General features: G+C 41.8%; 1 protein-coding gene across 1 annotated transcript; it reads left to right on the top strand.

Moving 5' to 3' along the window:
* Positions 1-815: 815 nt before the first annotated feature.
* On the top strand, positions 816-21,646 carry inpp5jb (inositol polyphosphate-5-phosphatase Jb). The gene is made up of 13 exons (XM_004544633.4): positions 816-1,282; positions 7,609-8,129; positions 9,538-9,645; positions 9,900-10,008; positions 12,780-12,896; positions 13,713-13,888; positions 15,367-15,478; positions 15,837-15,946; positions 16,148-16,343; positions 17,450-17,587; positions 17,683-17,766; positions 17,847-17,951; positions 18,380-21,646. Exons 2-13 carry the CDS (start codon positions 7,621-7,623, stop codon positions 18,713-18,715), a joined length of 2,100 nt encoding a protein of 699 aa, XP_004544690.1. The 5' UTR covers positions 816-1,282; positions 7,609-7,620; the 3' UTR covers positions 18,716-21,646.
* Positions 21,647-23,458: the final 1,812 nt, after the last annotated feature.

Here is a 23,458-nt window from a genome sequence, read left to right as displayed (position 1 = left end):
TGTCTCTAAGCAGTGAGATGAGATCTGAGGACTGTCAAAAATTGGTTTAAATAATATGCCCCGCAACAGAGTTTAGGGGTCACCACCATCTCACCCTATCCCTAGCATCCTCCTTTGTCACACCTGTGTCCTTTGTGGCATGTCCTCCTTCACTACATCCATGAGCTCTCTCCGAGGTCTTTCTTTTCCTCCTGCCTGACAGCTTCATATTCAGCATAATTGTGCCCAGTATATCCACTATACCTCCTCTGCACATGTCCACGTCATCTCAGCCTCGCCTCTTGAACTGTGTCTCCAAACCTCAGCCTGAGCTGTCCCTCTGATGTACTCATTTCTAATCCTGTCGGCCCTGCCTTTTTCTTAGTGTCACCAAAGCACAGGCGCTACCACTGTTGACCGGCAATGGCGCTGTTGCGCTTGGGGGCTGTGCCAAATCCTAAATCCACAAACAGAAAGAAGCACATCTGGGGGTTTGTTCAGCTGTTACTATAAAGAGCATTAAAATGACTCAGTCACTGCTATTTGATTGAAAGTTAAAGGCATACAAGCCTCGCTAATTTTCTCCCACGCTCTTCAACACAGTAACCACCAGACAGCAGGAGTGCGCCATCATAGAGTGAGAATACATAGATCTGACGTTCCTAATGTACGTTTTCCATCTTTCTTTTCTTGTCTTTTCTTTCTTTCTTTCTTTTTTAAAAAAAAAACTTGCACCCTGACATTGTGCATCATTTAGTGTGTTCTCGTGGCAAACAGTGTACATCCGCGCGGAAGCCATGTTTGTAGTTGCAGCCTAATTGCCCAGTGTCCTTTCTGGTAGTCGCAGTTCTGGCAGACTCTGACTCACTCTGCACAGTAATCGTCCGCCAACATTGGCAGACAGCGGCTGCTCGTTTACGGAAGCGCTCTTGGTCGCTCGCGCTCTCTCATACCGTCCGGGACGTCTTCTGTAATTTGAAGCCTGTGTCTTTAAACACAAGAAGGGGGAATGTGTTTCTGAGGCATGTAGCCTGCCTGGCTAAACCCACCAGCTCCTCCTCTCTCCTACCTCCCGCTGAGGAAGGAAGGAAGGAAGGAAGGCGAGAAAAGCGCTTGAGATGCCGATGGTTTCATCAGAGAGGCGACTGGAAATAAAAGTTGAGCGCGTTTCTTTTTCCCCAATTTTTTCTTTCTATAATTTCCTGTAAATTCCCATCTTCCATCGGCGCTCCGGACAGACAGACAGACAGACTCTGCAGAACCCCAGCTCTTAAAATTCTTCGGCGCAGACGATCGCAAACAGGTAAAGGTGATAATTAATGAGACACGCATGCGTTATGTTCTCGATTGAAACCTATTAGGAGCTTCTGTTACACAACTTTCAGCTTTTCTTAAAACAGAATACATATAGAAACGCTTGTGTTACCGAGACAGGAAGTGTTAATTGCTGTTACGCCTTAAGAGCAGCTGCAGAAAAATTCCAGAAACCTGACTTCGTTGCCGTGGATGTGTGCGTACACGTGCGCGCTACATCATTTGTTTATAATATGAAAGTATGACAAGGCATTAACAAAAAAAAAAATTAAAATTAAAAACTGTCTTTCCACCTTTTGCATCGCTTTACACACGCATGCCCACAGGCTGCTTGTCATCTTTTCCACCCTCATCTCATACATAAGGGCTCACAAACACATGCAGACTTAGTATCTCAACTCAGATGTGATGCACAACACAGCACTGTTAAAACTGACCTTCATTCTCTTTTCCTGTCCTTGAAGGAAGAGTGTAATTAGGCCAAGTACTCGGCTGCTGTTCTTGTTCCAGCCGAGGTGTCACAGCCATCTGTGGCACAGGAAATGTGAATATTTACAGCAGGCTTACATGCAAGATTCTAATGTTTACATACAAGATATCAGATGAATGAAAAGCACTGTTGGCTTGTTAGGGATGTTTGCATATTACACAATGTGTGTGTGTCATTTAACTGACTCTTGTTATAAATGTAGCATTATGAGGTAAACCATTCAGTTACTTAATCCCTTACATGTAATAGGAGTTATTGGGGGTGGGGGGTGGGGGTCATGATAGAATGTCTCCACTCCGTATTTCAAAACAGTGTGTGTAATGTCAGCTCAAAGGACTGATTATTACTCAACGCTTGTGTCAGTGTATACAAGAATGATTACAGCGATGATGCAAAGATGCAGTTGCAGAATTTTGTGATTTAAATCAGTTTCTTTGGCTTGTATTTAAATACTGCTCAGGAAGGAAAACTGTGAGTAATGAAACAACGTCTCTGTGAGAGATCCTTTTGCTATCTTGCAAATGCAGACATTAGTCCACACGGTCAGAAGCTGTTTCACATTCCTTTAGCTACATTCATCTCAATTACTTGACAGTGTGCAACAAACATATGCATGAAGATAACTCGCTATATAAGATGCTGCTTTTGCAACATGGTGATCAATGTTCCCTATGGAGAGTCTTCGAAGCAGAAAGCTTTAGGAAGTGAATCTTTCCATTCGACTGATTTCTATAATTGGTAATGGACAGAACTGGAAATTGCAACTCACAACATAGTTTTACAGTGCAGACAGCGCACTGTGTGTTGTCAGCACGTGTCTTAAGTGTTAGACTGTAGGAGAAATCATAGTGACATCCTGCAGCCCTGGCTATGACCTGATCAGAAAGATGCAGCTCCTTGGATACAGAGGAGCGATACTCAGTGGCATTAGGACCTGGAGGAGCCATTTACAGCTGTGGCAGCAGCTGCCGGTGTCGTTTCAGTACGGGTCATCATTAGTATCCCTGTCACAGGGGCATATGGCTCTGGAGGCTCTCAACACCAATGTACTGCATGGCTGTAACTCCAGCATTCAACACTAAAGAGGGCAAAATGTGACTGGCATGTCAGCTGGAATCTGTGTGTGAACAAGGAATAGGATAAAACATTGGCATTTCAATGTATTTAATTCCTTCTCCATTTGATCCAAAATATAGATATAATTTTTAATTAAGCCATGCTCTAAATGATTCCCTTGGTAGTTGGACTTACCTGTGTCAGTATTCCATGACTCGTCGCAGTGGCTTTTGTCAAATGAATGAGGGTCAGCTGAACAGACGTTAATGAACTTGTGGTGTAGTCGGGGGGCTTTGATGGTCAGCAAGGCAAAACAATTCAGAAAGCCAATTAAAGTCTTTAAGCCCGGAGGTGCTTGTATGGGGGAATGTGTCTGTAATGTAAACACACCAGAACCATTTTTATTAGACTGCATGCAAGCTGGGCACAGTAAATGAAGAGGCTACACTAAAGACAATCTAATATCCTCAAAATGCTTCTTAAGGGCAAAGAATTCAAAATGCTGGATCTAGTAGAGATCTTGCAAGTGAAGTAGTTTTTTTTAAGGCATTTATTTGTAGTTGCACAACTATGACATCACACCAAAGTGACTGGTCACTTACAATGTTGAACCTGGATCAACAATAATTATGATGATGTGGGAACAACGCCAACAAGTGGATATCAGATCGTGCACACAGTAATGTCAGTGGGGCTGTGTGGTTACCTCAGATTAAATTTAGAAGAGAAGCAATTAGGAAACTTTCAAAATTCTCCCAAATCAGTCTTGTCCATAGAGCCCGAGGTTTTCCACATTCACTGGTCATTATATTAGATACACCTATTCATATAAAAGCAAACATCTAATCAGCAAATCACATGACAGGAACTCAGGGCATTTGGTTATGTCAAGACGACCTGCTGAAGTCCAAACCAAGAATCAGAATGGGGAAGGAAGATGATTTAAGTAACTTTGAATGTGTCGCGCTTGCTGCTGGGCTGGTCTCGGTATTTCAAAAACTGCTGGTCTGCTGGGGTTTTCACACTCAACTATCACTCAGGTTTACAGAGACTGGTCTAAAAAAAGGGAAAATATTCAGTGATTAGAGGTTCTCTGGGTAAAAGTACCTTGTAGATATTAGATGTCAGAGGAGAGAACGACTTGATTACTTTGAGGTGATGGCAAGGTACCAATAACTCAAGTGTCCACTCCTCATAACCAAGGTATGCAGAAAAACATCTCTGAATATACATCAAACCTTGAAGCTGATGGGCTGCAGCAGCAGAAAACCACTCCTGGTGCCACTCCTGCTGAGAACAGGAAACTGAGGCTACAAGTCACAAAATTGGACAACAGAAGATTGGAAAGACATTGCCTGGTCTGTTGAGTCTTGATTTGTGCTTCAACATTCAGATGGTAGGGCCAGAATTTGGTGTAAACTACATGAAAGCATGGATCCATCCTGCCTGTTGTCAATGGTTCAGGCTACCGGTAGTGGCGTAGTGTGGGGGGACATTTTTTTGGCACACTTTGTGCCCTTTAGTATCAACAGAGTATTCTTTAAACGCCACAGCCTGCCTGAGTATTGTTGCTGACCCTGCTCATCCCTTTATCACCAAAGTGTACCCATCTTCTAATGGCTGCTTCCAGCAGGATAGCGCACCATGTCACAAAGCGCAAACTATTTTTTGAACATGATTAGTTCACCTATGCCCACTTGTGGGGATAGGTTAATTGGATAATCCAAATTGTCACTAGGTGTGAATGTGCGAATGAATGTGAGTGCGAATGGTTGTCTGTCCCTCTGTGTTGGCCCTGCGACAGACTGGCGACCTGTCCAGGGTGTACCCTGCCTCTCGCCCTATGACAGCTGGGATAGGCTCCAGCGCCCCCTGCGACCCTGAAAAGGATAAGCGGAAGCGAATGGATGGATGGATGATTAGTTCATTGCACTCAAATAGTCTCCATAGTCACCAGATCCAACAGAGCACCTTTAGGGTGTGGTGGAACATCATGGACGTGCAGCTGACGAATGTGCAGGAACAATGTGATGCTGTCTTGTCAAAATGGATCAAAATCCATCCATTCATTTCTACTTACCCTTTACAGGGTCGCAATGGAGCCTATCCTAGCTGTCTTAGGGCGAGAGGCAGGGTACACCCTGGACAGGTCGCAGGACAGAGACAACCATTCATGCTCACCTCCACGGTTGTGTGTTTCCAGTTAACCTATCTCCACTAACTGCATGTCTTTGGACTCTGGGAACACGCAAACTCCACACAGAAACTCCACCTGATGGTGGAATTGAACTCAGATCCTGGAATTTTTGCAGGACCTTGTTAAATCTGTGCAACAAATAATTAATGCAGTTCTAAAGGCAAAAGGAGTCCAATCAAGTACCAGCAAGGTGACCTTAGTACATTTGCTGTTAAGTCTATTTCTTTCAGCTGTAATTTTAAAAAATAGCTCAACTTCAATATTTTAAAACCTGAAAAATGATAATGATAGTGAAGTGTATGAATGATAGTGTATTGTTAGTTAATTGGTGGATCCCAAAACTGGTGTCAGTACTGTAATTCAGAGCCAGTGGTTTAAATCCCTCCACCCATCCATCCAGTTTTGGGTCATGGTTGACCTTGAGTCTATACCAGCTGTCATAAGGCAGTTACACCTTGGACAGGTTGCCAGTCTATCACAGAGCCACTACAAAAGATCAAAGTCCGTGTGTGGAAATAGAAGAAAAAATAGTGTGTGACTGTCATCCAAAACTGTATAGTCAGTGAATCCCACCAAAGAAGCCAAGGAGGCTGGTTGGAGCCTGCTGTTTGGGTTACACCACATCCTTCCTGGCTCTCTCAGCTCTCACCCCCTCAAGAGGCTGCATGTAAACACTATGACACATTTGTTATTATCAAATCATTCCACTCTCTCCTCTCTGAACGTGAGTGGAATAAAAATTGGCAGCCTGTCGTAATTGTTCCCAGAAAGGCAAATATTTGGCTCTTTCTCCGTCATGCAAGAAGGAAATGAGAATGTTAGAAAGATGAACTGAACTCGATCTAGATTTTCAGTCTTCTCTCTCATTTTTCATTTTTCCACATCTCTGAGCACTTGAACATACTTTACCACTGATTACAATCTCTGTATGGTTGTTGTGACGGTAGCATATGATGTCTTGCGTTGATAGTGGCTGTGAGGTGGCTGGCTGAGAGAAGACGACACAGAGCCTCAAGGGTCACCTTTTAGTTCAGATGGGTTAAGAGAGGAAAGAAATGGAACGTTTTTAGCTCGGGAGTAGTCTACATCCAAAAACGAAGCAGTTCGGTGTCCATGCACTAAAGGTTGGAAGCCGGAACAACAGAATTTGGAAGATGGGGAGGGAAAGGATTAGAGAAGTGGAACGATAAGAGAGCAGGGGGGATTAAAGCCTGGAAAAATACACAGTGCCAGAGGGAAGTGTGAGAGGATCAATTTGGAGACATTCTGCAAAAAGACTCGGTGCTGTCGCTGAATGAAGGGCTGACTCGCTTGGCTCTTCCTCCCGCTGCCCTCAGCTCGTTTTGCACCCACCCACTCCCACGTGTGCCCACTCACCCTCCTCCTTCATGCTCCCCCACCCGACTAAATGTCATACATGGATCATAAGAATACTTTATACCCAGTCAGGCACCAGGTTATTGGTGAACTGAAAGACCAGCATGTTAATGAGCACATGTGGAATACAGAGGTGACCCTCCTCCCTGCGTTAAAGCCACAACCTCCTGCTGCTCAAGGTCATGTGAATAAATACGAGGGAGCTGTGTTGCCTCTGTGTCCCCAATGATTCCTGTGATTTTCACCCAGAAGGTTAGGTTTGTCCTCACCCTCACTACCACCACCACCCCCACACGTTACACTTGAAACGCCACTGACTCGCAGATCCGTCACCGTTTTGTGCCCAAATCAGCTTTTTTCCAGCTTGTCCCCGACCTGTCCCTAAGATTTTTACATGGTGCACATTTTTTGCACTTAGATTAAAAATTGTCATTTAAATGGGACTTCAGTAGCTTGTGCTGCTTTTGTATTTTATCAATCCACAGTCGAGAAACGCAAATGAGATAAGGACAATGATTGAATACGTCGTTGCGTGAATAAATGGCCTATTTGAATTTGTTATTTATCTCTCTGCAGCTTCCTCTCTCTGCGCTGTTGCTGTTGTGGTTTATTCTGGGCTGTTGCTTTTTGCTCTTCTGGACCGTGCAGTGGTTCCTCGTGTTAGTGTGTGACAGGTGCTTTGAGCTGATATGAACTGACTGAGTATCTCCCTGGTTACTGGAGGACGGGCAGGGGGCTTAGGTAGAAGCAGAGAGGATGATGAACTGCGTCCAGGCTTTTATTCACAAAATGTCCAATCCTGTAGCCACAGTAAGACAACATGCCTCTTTGTGTCTCGTTATGCATTATGCTCTTTATTCTGTTATGTGAGTTTTGTTTCGTCATTGTATTCGGTACATTCAGCTGTTTCCAAGGCCATAAGAAACCAGGTAATTGTACATTCATGATGCGGGGAGCCAGAATGACTCACTCAGTTGTTCTGCTGGGTCAGTCTTATGACGGCCTTTTAGTCATCAGCTGAATTGGTGTGTCATTTGTTAAAAAGGCTACAGGTTGTGTTGTGCAGTGTTACAAGTTCACTGTGTGCTTTGTTAGCTCCATTTATTACACAGCGTTATATTTTCTAATATATGCTCTAAAATACAAACGTAATGTGTGCCATCTGAGTTGATACAGTCTGTTTTTGTCGTCACAGAAATCTTAAGAAATGGACCAAGATAATCCAACCCAGCTCCAGACCTCAGAAGGCAACCCAAACAGCGAAGCAGCAGCTGTAACAGCAACTTCAGCTACGCCTTCAGATACGTCAGCTCTTGCCACCGACTCTAGCACTGGCCAACACGCAGTGCCTGCCAGGCCTCGGCGGCCGCAGAGGACTGCCAGAGTTGAGGGCTCTGTAGATATCTCTGAACTCAAAGCCGAGCCCAAAGCAGAATCCACTGCACTGCCTAACCAGGAGGAGTGTGACCCTGATGGCAATGTGGCCAGTCATTCCAAACCCTCTCACCCTTCAGCAGTCAAGCTCTCAGAAGAGTATACTGGGCCCGGCATTAAGGCTGGTCCTAAAGGTCCAGGCCACCACCCAGTAAGAGCTGCCTCCGTGCCCCACCCATCTGCCAGCAGGCATGTGCCTCATCACCTGAACCCTCATGCACAGAGAGCTCTCTCTGTGGCAGGTACAGCTGACACTCAGGCGCAGACTGTGGAAGACTTCAGGCAAGTTTCCTGTGTGTGTGTGTGTGTCTGAGCATGCCTCGGCAGGCCCTGTCCTGCCCAGACAGCTGAGACAGATTAACTGTGGCACACATCACATTTATTTATATTCATTGATAGTGACACTGGAAGGTTGCAATTATAGTAAACATGAGGCCAAAGTGTGGCAAGTTTTTGCAGAATGATGTCACTGTATTTTTATTATCATTGTTTCTGTGTGTAAAAATTTGGGAATAATGGCCTGAATATTGAAAAGTTTCATTATAGACATTTAATGTTTTTATAAATTACATAATAACCCATTTACGAAGTGAAACCATGTTATTGAAGTTGCTTTGGCCTAGTCACAGTTGCTGCGCATCTACAAGCCCCTTGGCAACCCACCTCCACCCCACTGCACCTTCCTTGCTGTGTCAGGCTCAATAATTGTTGTTGTTGATGCCTGGGCTGTTCTTACTTGCTGGTTGTACTGCTGCTGTGGCTTCAGAGGGATAGCAGCAGAGCCGTAACACCAAATATCAAGGTTGTAGTAACACTGATTAGTGGATCCTCAGGGGATCGTTTTTTATAGAAGCACAAAAATTAAGCTAATGATAAGAAGTTCAATGAAGATTAATTTAATGATAACACTATTAGATGCTGAGCACTGTAAAAAGCAATTAGCCCCCCTGCATTAGGAAGAGGTTTCATACTTATTGGTATGCTTAAAAGTTTTGATGTTTAAAGTATAGTATCAGATTATGAGACGTGTCCTTTATTTAGGATGAAGAGAGGTGACGGTATCCTCACCACATCTTACACCCTTGGATTTGTTTGGCATATAAAGTAGAAACTTTAGGATCTAGGCATGTTATACTCCATTAAAATCCATTTTCTCAGTATTGCATGTAACTGGATCCTGGCCCAGTGTACACTCTGGCTGAGAGACAGGGTTTACCCTGGAGGTCTCTAGTCTTTTAAAGAGCCAATTAGAGCTACAAAGACAAACATGTCCTCACATTTACATTTATATGAGTGATTTAGGTTTTATTTACTTTGTATGCATGTCTTTGAGTGGCCCAGGTGCTGGGAAACAATATTATCAGTTTGTCTGTTGCGGCTGGCTTTCAGTGCCATTTATTTTAATTTGATATTTTTTAAGTAATTTAGTAAAGTTTTCCTGAGTATGAATCAAAATGAGTGACTTTGTGAAGCTAAAATAAGCCTGTTCTGTTTAAGTGATTTGTAGACGATGTCACGTAATGTTGAAAGACGGTCAAGGCTTTGCATTGTAGTGAAACATCGACTGAAAGCATTATTGTCGATGTGATCTGCTGTTGCATTCACTGTAGGTTTGTCTGCAGGTTGCGATACAGGTGAGCAGGAGATGAGTGTTTGCAAGAGTTTTTTATATAGCGCCCTTTTCCAACAGGCTGCACATCGTCACTTGGAATGTGGGTTCAGCCACACCACCCGATGACATCACTTCTCTGCTCGGGCTGAATGTGGGTGACGGAAACACAGACATGTACATCATCGGGTGAGTGTTTTGCCTCGACTATCTCATTTGTTCAGCATTAAAGCCGATTGGCCTGTTTATATGCACGTCAGCGCTGCAATACAATGCATCTAATGAGCAGTCAGGCCCAGATTTGAATGTCTCTCTCTCCTTATGGAAAAAACAAAAGTGCTTTGATTACATTATCAAAGCACGCTCTCATTAGCTCCTTTTCCTTGTCTGTCTGCTCTTGACCCTTTTACCCTGCTCTGTGTCTTTTTTTGTTTTTCTTCAAGGCTGCAGGAAGTAAACTCAATGATTAACAAAAGACTGAAAGACGCCCTCTTCACAGACCAGTGGAGCGAAGTCTGCATGGAGAGACTCAGCCCCTTTGGTTATGTGCTGGTCAGTAATGGCTTCTGTTGTAAACACATATGCACACTCTTATGGTGAAGTGCTCAACAGCTTAGATGTATCGTGGGATTCCTGACGAGCTTGCCGCTTCTTACTCTCTCAGCTCATTTTGTTCCCTGAGCAACGGATGGGGTGATAATTTGCTAGAAGCGTGTAATGTCAGCGAATCTGTTATCTTATCCTGTCTGCCAGGCTGCTAATGTCGAGCTCTTACTGACTGTCGGTCTCCCTTTTTGAACCTTCAGACCTGTGCCCCTCTTTCTCTGTCTATAGCTACATATACCGATTGTAGGTGTACTAATATAGAAGATGGGGATAAATACTATCTTAAGATCTCCAGTAGGTTTCATGAGTTACTAGGAGTTACGAAAATACCGATTCGTTTTATTAAATTAATTTTCCATCATATTTCATTCCAGTACGCTCATACACACAGTCCCACACACCAGCGCACACTCTTCAGTCTCTCCTTATAGACAGCGTAGCTCACATAGATAAGTCAGTCTGAGTACAAGTAGAAAAAATTCCATGTAGTCCATAAAGTCCAGAGATAAGAGTAATGCAAATCCACAGTTTATGATGAAAAAGATAGTGTCTTTGATGATGAGAAAAAATTACCCAGCAGCAGGAAAAAAAGAGAGAGAGGCTCGTCATCCCCTCTGATCTTCAGTAAGTTCAGCCCACTTTTATTTCCACTGGTCGCTTTATTTAGCGGCTTGTCCTCAGTCTCCTGAAGCCCCTTTTGCAGTATTTCCACCTTTATTTTTTTTAACTCCTGTTCCTGGTATTCACCACAAAATAAAAGGTACTACTATTATAGCTCATAGATGAGATATAATGATGCTGTAAAGATTAAGCATAGTTAACTACTGTTTTGATAGGAAAACAAAAGTCAAGAAAGGGGATTCTTATGTGGAATAAGTGTTATGCACATATTTCTAGTATATATTGAATATTGTTTCAAAATCAAATACGACATTAAAGGAATAAAAACATTATTGTCAGATAAAAAAATCAGACCTTTTGATTTCATTTGTATTGTTTGTGTTTAAACGCTGTGGTCGGTGTTTGTCTGGCTGCGTCTGCAACAATGCTTGGCTCAGTTGGCATGGTGAGCCAGGCCGCGTGAATCAGCTGTCGAGTTGAAAGAGCTAGACAAACGTCTCCCAGGGTGCTGTTTTATTTTTGGATCTCGTTGTTGTCAGTGTTGATGGGCCTCTGACAGTGTGACTGATGCTGTCCTCTGGCTGTCTCGCAGTCCTGCTACGTTAGTTTAAACCTTGTTAATGATCATCGCGATGTGACCTTTTTTAAGTTTCTAGTAGAAATCAATGCCGTGAACAGGTTGTGGGGGTTGTCAGGCTAACAAGTAAAGTGAGATGCACGGTTGTGGCAGTAGGAAGATGTTTAGTCATGACAAAAGAAACGTAGTAACGAGACACACCATCTATACTTTCTGCCTTGAGATACTCTGCTCGCTGTGACTCATTGTTGGGTTCAAACTGACTGTTCAAGGAAGCCTTTTCTTGTGCAGTGCAGCTTCCAACACATTTTTTCGGGCCATTCACTGCACGGTTTCTGCTGATGTTCACCATAGTTCCTGTACAAGTAAGCTACAATTTAAGTGCTCTGAATAGCAAAGGCAGTCTGGCCTTTCTGATTGCAACGTGGTTTAATCCACTAAATGCAAGACTTCTCTTTTTCTGTGTTTCTGTGTCCATCTCTGTTAGAGATGATAAAGAATGCACTAAACTTTTTCCAAATAGCATCACACTCACAGCTCATTTCTTTAGTCATGTTTGTGCTGTACAAGGTCAAACATACGCTGCTGGACTCATGGCCCCGCTCTGTCTCTGTCTCTCACACATTTGTCTTTGGGCTTTAATGTCTTTTCTGTGCTTGGTCAAAATGTGGCTTGGCAGCCTTCAGCAGATTTCTGTTTTGTTTTGTTTTTCTTTGTTTAATTATGATGATGGGAATTTATGTTCATCCACAGTGTATGCAGGCCAAGGTACCCTCTCCTCAGACTTTACCCAAGTGCACGCAGACCCAATCGTTATGTGTCCTCACACAAATGACAAAAAAAAGAAGTTGGTCCACTTTACGGTTCACTAGAATCCATTATGCAACAGCCAGTTAGTGTGCAAGCAAGAGGATCTCCTGTCACGCGGAGATGTATGCCTCCATTTCCACCCGCGGGCATTTAGACTGGGTGTGATTGTGCTTCTTCAGACTGTGGATGGGGGTTGGGATGTGTGGACAACTGGAGAAGGCAGCGGGGAGGAGGCATGGACATGGGAAGGGTTGACATCTCGTGTAAATGGCATGTAACATTCCTCACTGTCTTGTACTGAACAAAAATAGCACCAGAGGTGCACTAATGTCAAATCCTGCATATTATCATGAAACGCTTGGTGGGATGTTGAAGGGCTTTGAGAAAGGTAAGGGGCAAATATCAAAGGTTTTAGTGGTTTTTTTAACCTCAGTAAGTGTAGATGCTGTGGCAAAAGCTGCCCGGGGCTTCATGTGAAGTAGCTGTTGAACTAGACCACATGCTCCTGCAGGCCAAAATGGAAATGCAAGTTGGTAAAAAGAGGACGAGTGCGAGGGATGCCAGGAGATTTTATATTCATGTTGTAAGCCTGATGTGCAAGTGAACTTTACAGCTGCTCTCCTTAGCGAATTATGCAAAGCATGTCCTCATAACTCTGCTGTCTATTTACATTATCCCGTCTAATTCTTCATGGCTTTCTCTTCTCTAGGTTACATCCCAGCGGATGCAGGGAGTGTTACTGCTGGTTTTTGCCAAATATTTCCATTTGCCGTTCCTGCGTGGAGTCCAGACTGAGACCACTCGCACAGGCCTGGGGGGTTACTGGGTGAGCTGGCTACTGACATTTTGTTGTGACCAGCACTGCATTATGGAAACTTCCCACGTAAAAACAAAGCACTACAGAGAAGTGGACTATATCTCGGTTTTATTTTTAGGCTGGTATCTCTTTCCCACGTACCCTCATATAGAAATGGGACACACCAAATATCTGCACATCAGCTCTTGCACTTTGTTAGTCAAACATGGCTTCATCCAGTTTTATGTAAATATAGAGATAGATGCTGGTATCTTGCAGCAAGCTGTTATTAACATTTGGAAAAGTCAAGCATAAAAAAAATGAACCAAAGGCAAACTGCTGGCTGGAGTGATATTCCAATCTAATAATTTTTTTATGTGTTTTAAGCTTGAAAAGTAAAATATATTTTTACCAAAAAGCAACTGCTTTACAGCAGTTTTGTCAACAAGCACAGTTTTATTTAGAAAGGAGGTTAGTTGCAGCATTTCTACGCACACTTTTTTCAAAAGTAAAATTCTCATTTTATAAACTCAAATGACATCGACGTGTACTGTGGGTTTTATAACGCACCATCTTTGGTGTTGTTGTGGGTCAGAACAGTGGGAAGTTGTGTGCCGACTCATCTTGACCCCACCTTTGTGCTCTCTGCTGTTATCATTAAATATTGATATTGTCCCTCGGTATTCCTTAATGAGTGAACTTCCTGTTTGTGGCTGAGACACATATAATACAGTGGAAAATCGTAGCATGCTAATTACTGTTTTTATTGGCTTTTTAATCACTAATAACATACATTGAATTCATTTGTTTCCACTTAACTTCTCTTCTGCTTGCTCCTTGCTACAGGGGAATAAAGGTGGAGTGAGTGCCCGCATGTCAGTGTACGGTCACACCATCTGCTTTCTCAACTGCCACCTCCCGGCTCACATGGAAAACTCAGATCAGCGGATGGAGGACTTTGAGAGCATCCTGCAGCAGCAGCAGTTTGAGGGCCAGGCTGCCACTGGGGTTCTTGACCATGAGTATGTCAGTTCACAGAAACACAGAAACTTTAGGTTAATGTATAAGCTATGACCAAAAGTCAGACGCTACTTATTCGCTCTCTCACGTCGGTCCATTAAGGCGGAAACAGTTGCAGAACCCCAGAGTTTGACTTTCAAAAGGCAGGATTCAACATTATGGATGAGCTAATGAGAAATATCTCTGCGTCTGTCAGTTGCATTGTAGCTCCTTTTGCACCTTACCTCCTCCAAACCAGCATGTTTTCTTCTCAGCAGACACGTTCTCAGCATTTTCTCCTGGAAGTCTAAATGCTTATGATTATGTGGTGATTGTAGGTTACAATCGTATGTAAAGTTTTCACAGGACTCTCTGCAGTCCCGTGACTAAGCACACCACATCATTCACTAGCTTGTAGAATCACCTTCAGCAAGAATAAGATGAAACCATATTTGTTTGTATGACTTTATCCGTCTCTCTCGTCATTGTGGAAGAACTTTGGTTTGGTTTTCTTAACATCGTTGCATCAGTTCATTGAGGTTTGCAGGCATTCATTTATGCACAGATCTCTTAAGGTCCTCTCACAGCATTTCAATCTGGTTGAAGTCTGGACTTTGACTGGGCCATTAAAGTAGATTTTATTGCTGCACTTCAATTCATTGTCCTGTTTCATGACCCAATTGGGGCCAATCTTTAGCTGTCAGACAGATGGCCTCACATTTGACTTTAGAATACCTTACCTAAGTGACTAGAAGATGCCTGGGTTGCAAAACTGTGCTGTGCTTTAATGCCAAACATCTGCACTTTGGTCTTGTCTGTCCAAAGGAAATTATTACAGAAATTGTCAAGAAATTTATCATTTAACATGTTGACTGAGGCCTGGGAGAGTCTCAGGTGTAGCTTTTGGGTTTTCTGCATTTTCTCTGAGCGTTGCACAGTCTGATGTTGGGGTCAGTTTGCTGGGACATCCACTCCTGGGAAGATTGTGGCATTGTGTTAGCATACACTCGAATGATCCAGACCTGCAAACTGCCAGAACTCCATCTTTTCAACGTAACAGTATGTTATGCTGTAAAATTTGATTGCAAAGTGGGCTATAATTTGATGAGGTTTCCCACTGTCGGTGCGAAGCTGTGGCATCTGTGATATGATGAGGGGTAATATTGCTTTACTTTGCGAGAAACTCAATCTAGTACCTTAGGAACTATCTTTCTGAATCTTTTCTTGTAAATTTATGATTTTATAACCTAAAAAAAAATCTACTCTTTTTTTTTTCTCTCATAAATTTTTAGGTCTTGCCCAGGAAACTGTTTTCTCTGAATATAACCTTCATCTCCATCCTCATTTTTTTCCCCTCTATATGCTGTATGTATCTGTAAGATCAACCTAGTGTTGTTTTTCCATGCTCGTGGTTTCTGAGGGAAATAATTACACAGTCATTGAGGTAACTTAAAGCGTCACATTTGTTTGAATTCACAAAATGACTCCTTTTTTTTTTCAGTGTGGTGTTTTGGTTCGGGGATCTTAATTTCCGCATCGATGACCTGGAGATGCAGGTGGTCAAATCAGCCATTGATAACAACAAGTTTTCAATATTATGGGAAAAGGATCAGGTAAAACCAAACGTTTATATGTATGCAATTATTGTACCTCAGCTCATCTGCATGTGGCCTTCCTCAGAAGCACTAAAAGTTCTCATCTCATAGCAACTGAGGAGTGTGTATATTGAAATTCTATCCATATTTATTTTTCTTATTATTATTTCAGTGCATTCAGCCTGAAATGAATGTAAAACTGTATAGAGAAGTTCTTTATTTTATGAGACGAAAGCTGAAATGATGTTAGTCAGGAAGTGGTGCAGTGTGTAGGGAATGCCACTAGAGGGTGATACAGAAACACACTATTCCCATGAGCAGCGTCAGTAATTGTTGAAGTTATGTGACGTCTTCTGATTGGTACTATGATTTACAGCTAAACATGGCCAAAGACAGCGAGACAGTGTTAGAGGGATTCCAGGAGGGACCGCTGAAATTCCCTCCTACCTACAAGTTTGATGTTGGAACAAATACATACGACACAAGGTTGGTGATGCCGGGGGTGCTTTTATGAATTCTAGGCCACTAACCAGATACCTTTAACACACATCCTCTGAAAGGCTCTTGCTGGCTTAAATGAATCCTTACAGTTCGTATTTTATCCTCGATCTAGTGGTTTCAAACATGGCGTCATTTATTTCTTTATTTTTGCCATGCCCCATCTTTTTGTTTCTGGAAACTTCCCAGTGGGAAGAAACGTAAACCAGCTTGGACTGACCGGATCCTGTGGCGTCTGAGAGCCACGGCACCTGCTGGTGCAGGGAAGCGTGGCTCCATTTCAGGGCTAACGAGTGGCGCCAAAGTGACGCAGCACAACTATCGAAGTCACATGGAATTCACCGTCAGTGACCACAAACCAGTTTCTTCCATCTTTACTCTTCAGGTGAGAAACACTAGGGTATGTCTGTGCAGGCTCTCAGTCATCCAGGTCATGGTTGTTTTAGGATCCGAGGGTACGTTATGAGGATGATTGTGAGCAGTATTAGGCCTTTGCATCTTTGAAATTAGTCTGTAGTTGATAATACAATAAATACATATTCTATTGCTAATCAGAGTAGTTTGGCTAGAAATGTAGCATATTTATGATAAAGTCAGACAATGAAATAAAGAAAATATTTAAAGAATATATACACATGCTAAATGAATTTGGAGCGGGCTTTTGATACCATACTATTTTTGATAAATAAAATTCATATATCTGTCTCACCTGGAGGGCTAAACAGGGCTTTCCTCTGCTCTGACAGTTATTTTCAACAGGTTTGTGTAGACAAATGCCAGATAGCTGTTAAACTAACAGCAGCTAACCGCTCTGTGTTCATAGCTACTAGCAAAGTATAGACTGTCACATTGAACATAGTTCTTTAAACCTTACTATAAAATCGCATTGACCAAATCAAACCAATTCATCCTACTTCACAACAAATCAGATTCCCGTTGGTGGTTATTTTAAACTGATGTTACACACAGGTTTTGATTAGACTCAAAAGATGACTGTCTCGTCAGCTGTGCCCTACTTGCCTGACTACAGTAACCCTTAAACAAGTGATTGTAAATAACTAACATTAGGTCTTACCTTTGCTTTCATATTGATTTTGCTGTCCTTCACCTACTCGATTACACCATTATTGACCTTTTCCGAGTGATATAAATAGAACTGTCTGTACTTCTGTAGACTTTCATCCCGGTGGTACAGATTTCTCCTCACAATACATAAATGTGCTAAAGTGGAGCTTTTACAGGGAGAATTTCATCTCACAAGTGCCCAAATCTGCTGTTTGTTTAATCTGTCTTAAGAAACAGAAATATAACAGGCTTATGTTGCAATGCTGTGGAGGTCCAGGATATCAGAGCAGTGTTTTTAGCCTCCGCTGACAGGCACATGACTAACATTTTAGATGAGGTCTATCCTCTGCTCTCGTTATCCTTTAGGACATCGTGGAAACCTCACAGCACTTTGGTATTAAATAACTATGATAAGTGTCTTTGTAGTTCCCATACAAGGTGGATCTTCCCCTGGTCACAATCATAGTGGAGGATGAGTGGAACAGTGTTGCTGATGCCACAGTGATATTCAAACTGGCACCCAACTACTCTCGCAGTTCTTGGGACTGGATTGGACTTTTCAAGGTAACAAACCAATACGTGAAATTAATACTACAACAAGTAGGTTGAGCATGACAAGTAATCCTGTGTATTACTGATTTTACTGACTTCTCCCATAGGTGGGTTTCAAACACTACAAAGACTATGTGGGATATGTGTGGGCCAAGCAGGAGGAATCAGATTTTCTTCGACAGGAACATCAGGTAATCTGGATGCACGTAGGCTTCAATACAAGGATAATTTTCTTTCACATTTAATGAACGTCTTATCGACTGATTTCCAGGTAACCTTTACTGAGGAGGAATTGCCTAAAGGCTCAGGAGACTTTATCTTGGGTTACTATAGCAACAACATGAGCAGCATTGTGGGTGTAACAGAGCCATTTCAGGTAATTGCAACCCACTGCTTGTTTGACGTGAAAACAGCCAAATGCTCTTTCCTTATCCATATCATAACTATCATATCTGATATCATATCTCACAGTACAATAATATTGAATGGGTTGCATTGTTGTATTTTGTCATGTTTCTCAGGTCTTTGTCTGAATTTCTACGAACATTATTGCTAAGGATTGTCTTATTGCATTGGAGTCACACTGGGTTAAATATGTACACTTGGGTTTTAAGGGGTATTTATTATTTTCTTCTTCTTTTTTTTGGGTTGTATGGAAGCCCCAAACGCAATTTCATTGTTCTTGACAATGACAATAAATAAATAAATACTAAATACTAATACTTTGGTGTTCTCATCTGCATCTGTACTCTTTTTATTTCACGTTTTCCACTTTTACTTACACTCTTTTCCATCTGTCTTCAGATCCTGCTTCCCACCTCAGGCGATGACACGAGCTCTTCAGACAGCTCTGATGTCACTTCAGAAGATGACAGCACTGTTGTCATGAAGATGAGGTCCCGCAGTCCTAGCCCACGTAAGAGCAAGCACCGCGGCCATCGCAGCGGCAGCCGAAGCCGCAGCCGCTCTGGCAGTCCTCACCAGGTCAAAATGAAAGAGGTTGATGTCACCAAGGCTCCTCCATCAAGCACCACTGCAGAGACAGAGTGCAAGTCCATTAGAGGCCCAACAGAGGGCAGTAGCAGCCAGCTGTTTGGTCCTGAGGAGCAAGAGAAAAACTCACAGGATCCAGGAGTGTGAGCCCGGTTGTGTTTACAGCTCACATTAAAAACCTGTTGTGTCTTTAAAGTCATGCATCCACCTCACTGTAAAGTTTCTGTAGAGAAAATTTACAGTTTCCGATGCCATCCTTTTCAGGAATAGCCATCTGGTTTGTCCAGGAGGTTTACTTTGCCTTGGGTTGTTTCAGTAAGCTGTGCACATGCATGTCTTTTATTTGTAAACCCTTCACTCTCTGCTGTGTTTCTTCTCTCTTCGTCCGTTCTCAGGTGTGGTCAGCACAGGGAGCTGACACCTTTCATGAGAAACTACTCAAGGATTTTTGCTCCCTTAATACTTCATAGGAACCATCTTTACTGTTTTTCGACAGTGCTTTGATGTTCCTAGCAGTCATGTCAGCTCACTACATATACGATATTTGGATTATAACTTATACTCGACACAGATATTCCACATAATTCACTCAATGTTTGCTGTAGTAATGGATCCATTATAGAACAAATCCTATCATACAGATAAGATTTAATTCAAAAACAATCCATAAAGTCATCACCAGCTCTGGAAACAGTCACATTATTAGTTTCTGCAATCGGAGACAGATGTGCAGCATACAGTTTGACTTGGTGATGTGGTTCTAACCTAGCACCCATTATACTACAAAATATCCAGGGAGCATTTCAAATGATCCACCAGTGGGAATAAATTCCCTCGAGGGTGCATAAAAGCTGAGCAGAGCCAAAGTACGCGGAGGCTGTAATTCAGGGGACTCGGACACTAGCCACGGCGTCAGAACAACACACACCAGTGTAGAGTGAACGCGAGTGTAAGGCCGTTTAAATAGGCCGCCATGTCCACGCAGTGCGTATGTGATGGGTGTGGGAGGCTAGCTGTCAGCTGACACAGCATAGCTGTCTTACAAAAACTAGCTGATTGATTGCTGGCCACTTACTGCTGGACCAACTGTGGCAACGCCTACAGCAATACCTGACTCACCATGAATTGCTTTTTACACACAATGCTTGGTGTGAGTTAATGAGCCACACTGCTTTTGCTCACAGCAAACAGCTGTTAATTTTTAAGCAAATTAACAACATGAATAACAACATGGATCTTTTATTTAATTTATTTTTCGCATGGTGTTTAAACCCAAAATCAATACATTTCTCATCTGGATATCTCATAAAAATGTGAGCAGGAACTCTACTGTGTAGAGCCACCATAGGGACTTGTATTGTACTGTAGGTCAGCGGTCCCCAACCTTATTTGCGCCACGGACCGGTTTACGCCCGACAATATTTTCGTGGACCGGCCTTTAAGGTGTTGCGGATAAATACAACAAAATAAAACTAGTACCGGTACCGAAAAAAAGAAAATTTATTCATAACACACGTGAAAAGACCCAGGAAAACCGAGTAAACGATAAAAACGATAACGAAATAACACTGAAAACCGATAAAAACCCTAAAAACTATACATTTCACACCTGAGCCTCAACTCTCGCGGCCCGGTACCAAACGACTCACGGACTGGTACCGGTCCGAGGCCCGGGGGTTGGGGACCGCTGCTGTAGGTAGTATAATACAAAAAATGACTTGCTTCACTTTTGTGAAATATCATGTTCATTTATTTTCTTTATTAAAGAAGTGGAGTGGTCCTATCAGATACTTTACTTTCACTTTAATTTGATGCTTGTTTTCTCTCTTGCTCAGATCCACCCTTAATGATCCAGGTGATTAGCTGACAGTGACAGTAGTCAAAATAGTTGTGTTAGATTGCTACTGTGTGACCTATTAGACACTTTATACTGTTAAGCACTTAGCATAGGACAGTGTATACTACTGTAGCTGTAACTCTGTGTGTGTGTGTGTGTGTGTGTGTGTGTGTGTGTGTGTGTGTGTGTGTGTGTGTGTGTGTGTGTGTGTGTGTGTGTGTGTGTGGCTGAGGCAGTGAATGGGGTCTGTCTGCATGGTTTGCTGCTGTGGACATACTGTACATTCCAGTACTGTGGTTTTTGTGCCGTAAAGTGCTGTTTTTGACTTCCCTTGTCATAATAGTGGCCGTGAAAATTGTTAGAAAAACTTGGTAAGGGCAGTAAAAAAAAATTACTTAAGTGTATGTGTTAGGTGATAAACTGCTGAGTAGTTATACTTGCTGAAATCTGGAGCTGTTTGAAACACTTCATTGTATTTAAATGTAATTCTTTGGTTTTAAAATGGGAAAGAAATCTATTGGACCTTTATTGGAAATAACGTGTAAAGACAAGTCTCACATTTTAGATAGTAGATGATCATGTTCTGTATTGCAGTCAATGCCAGTGACTATGTATTGTGAAATATTAATGAAAACTGTCTACAGAATGTTATTATTTTGTAATTTATGTGGCAACAATAGAAGAAAATATATGTGAAGGATAAATATGAAGTATGGTAGAAATGATCAAATAGGAGACAATCTATGCCGCAAAGATTATTTTACTGAAATTCTGTATTTATTTTCTTATTTAACTGTAAAATGAGCCTAAATTCTGCTGGCCAGCAAGGGAGCGTTATTTCTACTGAAACAATATTACAGAATATTGATAATAATTATTTTTCTTTTTTTGACAAATGATGATTTCTCCACTTCACATATTAGTAATTTCATATCAAATTCTGCTTTCACTGTCAGACGTGTAGATTGTTAAGTGTACAGGTGTTCGTATAATTGTGAACGAAACTACAACAATACAGCAAGCCTGTGTGATCCTGTGTTGGCCTAGGATGATGGTTTATCTCTGATCGTCTAATCACAGAAGCAGGAAGTTTGTTAAAGGGTTGCTTGCTTTATCCTCCAACCAGGAAACTAGTGCAATACTGTCCAAAGAAATAATATTCTCCCTTTCAAGTTGTCTGTCTGTTTCTTTAATTGTTTCATATTTAATATCATTGTATTAAAAAATGTGTAACTATCTTATCATGTTTTATCGTTCAGGTTAATTAGTTTGAATGAAAGGTGTTTGTTTTTGTTTTTTCTGAAAACTGTGTCTATGGGAGAGAACACAGAGAATGATACAGACAAAAAACAGTGAGTTAACTTGCAAAATACATTATAAAATGCAGTAACACAGTAATGTACCAAAGTACAGCACCAAGCATAAAGTACCTGCTTTTTTTTTCTCCTACGACAATGGTTGCTTTTTCAGTCCAGACTTTATCTTGACCATTTTCAGAAGAATGTATTTTCGTTTGAGCCACTTAATACTGCCTTATGAGTCTTTTTTTTATTTTTATTTTTTTAAAGGGACCTTACTCAAGGAATTAACCAGTGTTGTGTCCACACGTAACAGATGAGAAACAATTTAAAATTGCATCTTTAGAGACTCTGTTAGGAACCTTTTCCAAAAACATATATTTTTCTTCCCAAAAAATCCCAAAGACCACAGTTTAACAGGCATAAAATAGTATTTTTCTGTAGCATGGTGTGCAGTGTGTCCTGAAAAAAATATGAGGAAACTGGATAGATGGAGGAGAAAGGCAGAAGACGCAGGTCCAAAAAACTATTTGCGTGAAATGAAAGTCATGCTGTTAAGAAACAGGAAGACACAAGATCCGAGAGATGCAAATGACCCTTCAATGGAACCATGTTTGCTGCAGCCTCCTTAGAAATGGTCTCTGGTGACTGTTTCTCAATGTCGTTCTTAAGGAAGGGAAACAAGACATAAAGGGTAACGTAATGGAGGTCAGGAGTGAGTGTCTACACCCACATGTAAAACATAGTGGAGGCTGCATGGTTTGGAGCTACATTTCAGACAGTGGCATTTGGATCGTATTCAAATTGATTGAATTATAAAGATAAGTATTGTATCCACCATGCAGTACCACCTGGAAAGCAACTGATTTGCAATGGCTTAATTATTCAGTGTGACAATTATCCCAAACACACTGCCAGTGTAGCAAAAGCATACTTGGATAGAACACGACACAATGGCACACAATCAGTCATGGATTGGACCTCCCCAGAGAATAGAACAAAAGGCACCCAACAAAGAAGTGCATTGAATGTCCTTCAAGAAACCTGGAGAACTATTCTTGAAGGCTACTTAAAGAAATTACAAGAGAATTTCCTAAGAGATTTCATGCTGTGCTGGAAAATAAATGTGCTCATACCAAATATTGACTTTTAAGCCCACTGGAATTGTACAAACTCTGTTTTTGCCTTATGTTGTTATGTATGCTTGCACATGTTTAACAAGCTTAACCATACACTGAAAACTATATTTCTTTCCCATTTTACTAGCAAAACATAAAGAAAATGTTACGGATTCAAATATTGGGGATGGATACAAGAGGAAAAACCAAAAGAACAACACTGGTCCGGCCGGGTTGAGTCAAGCGATGATTTTAATGATCACACGCGTGGGAGATGGACACCGTACGCAGACAGCATCAGATCTCAAAATGGTGGAGCATTGATCAACCTCTTATAGCCTCTAGTGGCCCCCACCTAATCATAAAAGCCTGAACATTCACATGCTTTCTCTCACACAGCGCCTAAGCTACGACCTTGGCTCCCTGTTTATCTGCTCCTGCTGAGATGGGGCAGAAAACTCCAGTATGTTCTGTTCTCTTCTAATCAGACAAATAAGGCGATGACTTTCTGCGAACAGTATTTCTTATAACTCAGCAGTATAATGCATCATATAACAATATCATTCATTCACAATAAATCAGCAGTCTAATGTAATGCAAATCAGTTTAACAAATGCACTAGTTATCACCTTCTAAT

Source organism: Maylandia zebra, linkage group LG12, assembly GCF_041146795.1.
Source record: "Maylandia zebra isolate NMK-2024a linkage group LG12, Mzebra_GT3a, whole genome shotgun sequence".
In the NCBI taxonomy this organism is placed as follows: Eukaryota; Metazoa; Chordata; class Actinopteri; order Cichliformes; family Cichlidae; genus Maylandia; species Maylandia zebra.
The sequence above is the reverse complement of the archived record's forward strand: the minus strand, read 5'-3'. Positions and strand labels throughout refer to the sequence as shown.

Excerpts from the sequence above, each read along its gene's own strand:
- inpp5jb (XM_004544633.4), top strand. The coding sequence starts at position 7,621 with ATGGACCAAGATAATCCAACCCAGCTCCAGACCTCAGAAGGCAACCCA. Across the intron at positions 17,588-17,682 it reads ACTGGATTGGACTTTTCAAG|GTGGGTTTCAAACACTACAA; the intron begins GTAACAAACCAA and ends CTTCTCCCATAG. Across the intron at positions 17,952-18,379 it reads GTGTAACAGAGCCATTTCAG|ATCCTGCTTCCCACCTCAGG; the intron begins GTAATTGCAACC and ends ATCTGTCTTCAG.